Source organism: Bufo bufo, chromosome 3, assembly GCF_905171765.1.
Source record: "Bufo bufo chromosome 3, aBufBuf1.1, whole genome shotgun sequence".
NCBI classification, from domain to species: Eukaryota; Metazoa; Chordata; class Amphibia; order Anura; family Bufonidae; genus Bufo; species Bufo bufo.
In genome coordinates, this window is record NC_053391.1 from 22,404,821 (window position 1) to 22,408,976 (window position 4,156).

The 4,156-nt window shown below is 37.2% G+C and overlaps 1 protein-coding gene across 1 annotated transcript; it reads right to left on the reverse strand.

Moving 5' to 3' along the window:
• Positions 1 to 1,875: 1,875 nt before the first annotated feature.
• On the reverse strand, positions 1,876 to 3,474 carry LOC120994407 (gastrula zinc finger protein XlCGF52.1-like). Its single transcript, XM_040422940.1, has one exon. It carries the CDS (start codon positions 3,367 to 3,369, stop codon positions 2,107 to 2,109), a length of 1,263 nt encoding a protein of 420 aa, XP_040278874.1. The 5' UTR covers positions 3,370 to 3,474; the 3' UTR covers positions 1,876 to 2,106.
• Positions 3,475 to 4,156: the final 682 nt, after the last annotated feature.

A 4,156-nucleotide genomic window follows, 5' to 3' on the forward strand; every position in this document is an offset into this window, starting at 1 on the left:
AATGCGCCGAAACGACGTTTAGCTTAAGGCCGGGTCCGGACCAATGCCTTTCAATGGGCATTAATTCCGGATCCGGCCTTGCGGCAAGTGTTCCGGATTTTTGGCCGGAGCAAAAAGCGCAGCATGCTGCAGTATTTTCTCCGGCCAAAAAACGTTCCGTTCCGGAACTGAAGACATCCTGATGCATCCTGAACGGATTTCTCTCCATTCAGAATGCATTAGGATAAAACTGATCAGGATTCTTCCGGCATAGAGCCCCGACGACGGAACTCTATGCCGGAAGAAAAGAACGCAGGTGTGAAAGAGCCCTAAGTCTCATTTTCCATATGCCTCTGTATATTCTAATTTGTATGTCTCTAGATTGATACTCTCTAGATTTTTATTTTTATTTTTTTTATATTTTTTTTTTTGTAGAATCCTTTATACCCCATGAATATACCTTGATGTCAATTCTCATCATGCAATTTATGACTTACCATTTAAATGAAATTTACCTATAGGTCACACCGCTGAAGAAGGTCCACTCGGACTGAAATTTTCAGTGATTTATTGTGGAATAAATAAGTCTGAATCAGAAAACCGTTTGATGTCTTTGTAAATTAAAATAAATGATATATTTATTTGCAATATATCACTGGAGTGCAGCGATCTTTCTTTACTTGATGCATTGACCACTGGGTCATTTCACTAGCACCAACGCAAATGTGATTGAGTAGTACAGACCCCAACTTTGTTTACATACCCCCTATTATTTTAAACAGGAATCAATTTTCATAATATTCATTCATATTTTTACAGCTTATATCTGATAAGATGTGGGTGAATAAATGTTCTAGACATATATTTCATTCTTCTACACATCTTAGCTCAACCATCCCCCATCTCTTCTCCTTATCATGTGACACATCAGTCTTTGTGTATGAAAACCACTCCAGTCTATTCTTCCATTTGCTGAGGAACCATATACTTATCCTATCCACAGTTTTTATTTCAGGTATTTACTGCTATATTTGAAGGTTAATGGGTTTCTTGCTATAAGACCATGTCAGTCTGTATATTTTTTAGCCATCATAGAACATTTTCTCCCTTTGCTGGGGAGGTGATCCCGTTAACACTTCAAGACACAACCGAAAGATCACCCATATACCTTTGCATAATCATCTCAGGGAAAGACAGGGTAAGCTTTTAGCCAGGGAGTGAGAAGTAAGGAGCTGATGCTGGGAAGTGAGAAGTGAGGAGCTGATTCTGGGTGTGCCTCCTAGCATAGCTGCAACTGCTACAGAGCCTCAAAAGCAGCTACCCGCAAGAGAATTTCTTTTTTTTGCCCTTATTTTAATAGAAATACATTTTTCTTGTTTCTTTTTTTGGTGGAAGGAATGAGCTCAATTAAAATCTAATATGCAAAAAAAAAGTAATTGACTGGCACCACAGTCTCAATAATCAAGCATGTCTCTTTGATTCTTAGACTGGCCGACTTCTCTTGGCACAGGAGAAGATCACTCGGAGGTGACATTGTGAGCTTCTGATCGGTTGATATGGCAGCCTTGGATCTTGTGAAGGCAATAGATAAAAAAAGAAAAAGTAAACAAGAAAACTGGCCCAGACTTTCAGTACTTATGCATCAGAACACAGCCTGGATCTGCACAAAAGCTTCTGTTTAGATAATACAACCGTCTGCATCTGTTCAGAACACCATTCAAAGTTAATGGGGGACGGATCAGTTTTCTATTGTGCCAGAGAAAACTGATCCAACCCCATTGACTTACATTGTGTGTCAGGACAGATCCCTTTGGCTCAGTTTTGTCAGACGGACTCCAAGACTGAATGGAGACTGAATTGAGGCAAACTGATGCATTCTGAGTGGGTCATTTTCTATTCAGAATGCATTAGGGCAAAACTGATCCGTTTTGGACCGCTTGTGGGAGCCCTGAACAGATCTCACAAACGGAAAGCAAAATCTGCAGTGTGAAAGTAGCCTAAGGTCGTACAATGAACCTCTACACTGACCCATTTTTTACAGTCTGCACTTTTCAATAGATTTTCACCTTACTGAGAGCTTATATGTGCCATCTGATATTGATCTATTTTTTCTTAGACTTTAAACACTTATTGATTCTTCCTCGTATGAATTGTTAGATGATACACAAGATTTTTTTTACTTGCAAAACATTTTCCACATTCTGGACATGAAAATGGTTTCTCTCCTGTGTGAGTTCTCTGATGTATAGCAAGAGTTGATCTTTTACTGAAACACTTTTTACATACTGTACATGAATGTGGCTTCTCTCCTGTGTGAATTTTCTGATGTTCAACAAGATTTGATTTCTCAATAAAACACTTCTCACATTCTGAACATGAAAATGGCTTCTCTCCTGTGTGAATTCTCTGATGTATATCAAGATGTGATTTCCGATAAAAACCAATCCCACATTCAGGACATGTAAACGGCTTCTCTCCTGTGTGAATTCTCTTATGTTCAGCAAGAGTTGATCTTTTACTGAAACACTTCTTACATTCTTTACATGAATATGGCTTCTCTCCTGTGTGAATTCTCTGATGTTCAACAAGAGTTGATTTCTCAGTAAAACACTTCTCACATTCTGAACATGAAAATGGCTTTTCTCCTGTGTGAATTCTCTGATGTACATCAAGATTAAATTTCTGATAAAAACCAATCCCACATTCAGGACATGAAAATGGCTTATCCCCTGTGTGGGTTTTTTGATGTATAGAAAGAGTTGATTTTCGACTAAAACCTTTCCCACATTCAGGACATGAAAATGGCTTCTCTCCTGTGTGAATTCTCTGATGTCTATCAAGATTAAATTTCTGATAAAAACCAATCCCACATTCAGGACATGAAAATGGCTTCTCCCCTGTGTGGGTTTTTTGATGTATAGAAAGAGTTGATTTTCGACTAAAACATTTCCCACATTCAGGACATGAAAATGGCCTCTCTCCTGTGTGAATTCTGAGATGTGCTACAAAACTTGATTTCCCAGAAAAAGTTTTCTCACATTCTAAACATGAAAATGGCTTCTCTCCTGTGTGGCTTCTGAGATGTTCAACAAGATTAGATTTTTTAGCAAAAGTTTTTTCACATTCTGAACAGCAATTTAGCTTTTCTCCTATGTGAGTTTTCAGATGTTTTGCAAGATAATATTTACTCTTAAAACATTTCCCACATTCTGGACATGGAAATAGATTCTCTCCTGTGTGAATTCTCTGATGTTCAAATAGACATGCTTTCTTAGAAGTTTTCTCACATTCTGAATGTGTAAAAGATCTTTTTTCATTGTGATTTTTCTTGTCCATAGAAAGGTAATAGTTATTTTTTAAATGTTTCCCACATTCAGAACTAGCCGACATTTCCCCCAGTCTATGTCCAGTTCTATTATTGACAAGCTGTGATTGATTATCTTCTGCTTTATAAGGAGGTACATTTAGATGTGTATGGAAGCCTGTTATCCTGTGGTTATCTGAAAAAAAAAACATTTGTAAGATGAGAATATCTCTTTTCATATTTACACATAAAAGTGCAGCTAAGAATATTACGTCAACCATATTTATGTTTGGAGACATAGGTGTACACCACATTGTATATATTATTACTGTTCATCATTTCATACATTTAGTTTAACCTCACAAAGCAGAGACAGACTTACAACATCAAAACCACTGCAAATTATAGATATCTATGTCTTTAAGTACCATAGACCACAGCTAAGTATGGTGAGGGGAAGTGGTAGTGATACAGATATCTAAAAATGTAGTTTACATGCAGGGTTGCCAACCAGAATTTTTCTTTTTTCTTTACGACTTATCCAAAAATCACGGACAGCCAACATTTTTATGGACAAGTTGGAAAACCATAATGAATGATAAAGATACAGGTCTATAACTCAATGTACAAATAAGAACTCATTACCAGTATTTACTGAGAGCTGTAAAATAATAATCACCGGCATAAAAGAAATCATGGACACATCTATTTTTATTTTTTACGATTACAGGACAAAAATTGTCTATTGCTAGAGACTGTCCATAAATTTCTGGATGGTTGGCAACCCTGGCAGCCATTCAGATAAACTGGTATCTGTCTAACACTTAGACAGCTTGGGCAGCAGCAGCTTCATGGCATTAGTTGCTAAAGTTG

Bases quoted from the DNA above. Each gene is read 5' to 3' on its own strand.
- LOC120994407 (XM_040422940.1), bottom strand. From the start codon at position 3,369: ATGTCGGCTAGTTCTGAATGTGGGAAACATTTAAAAAATAACTATTAC.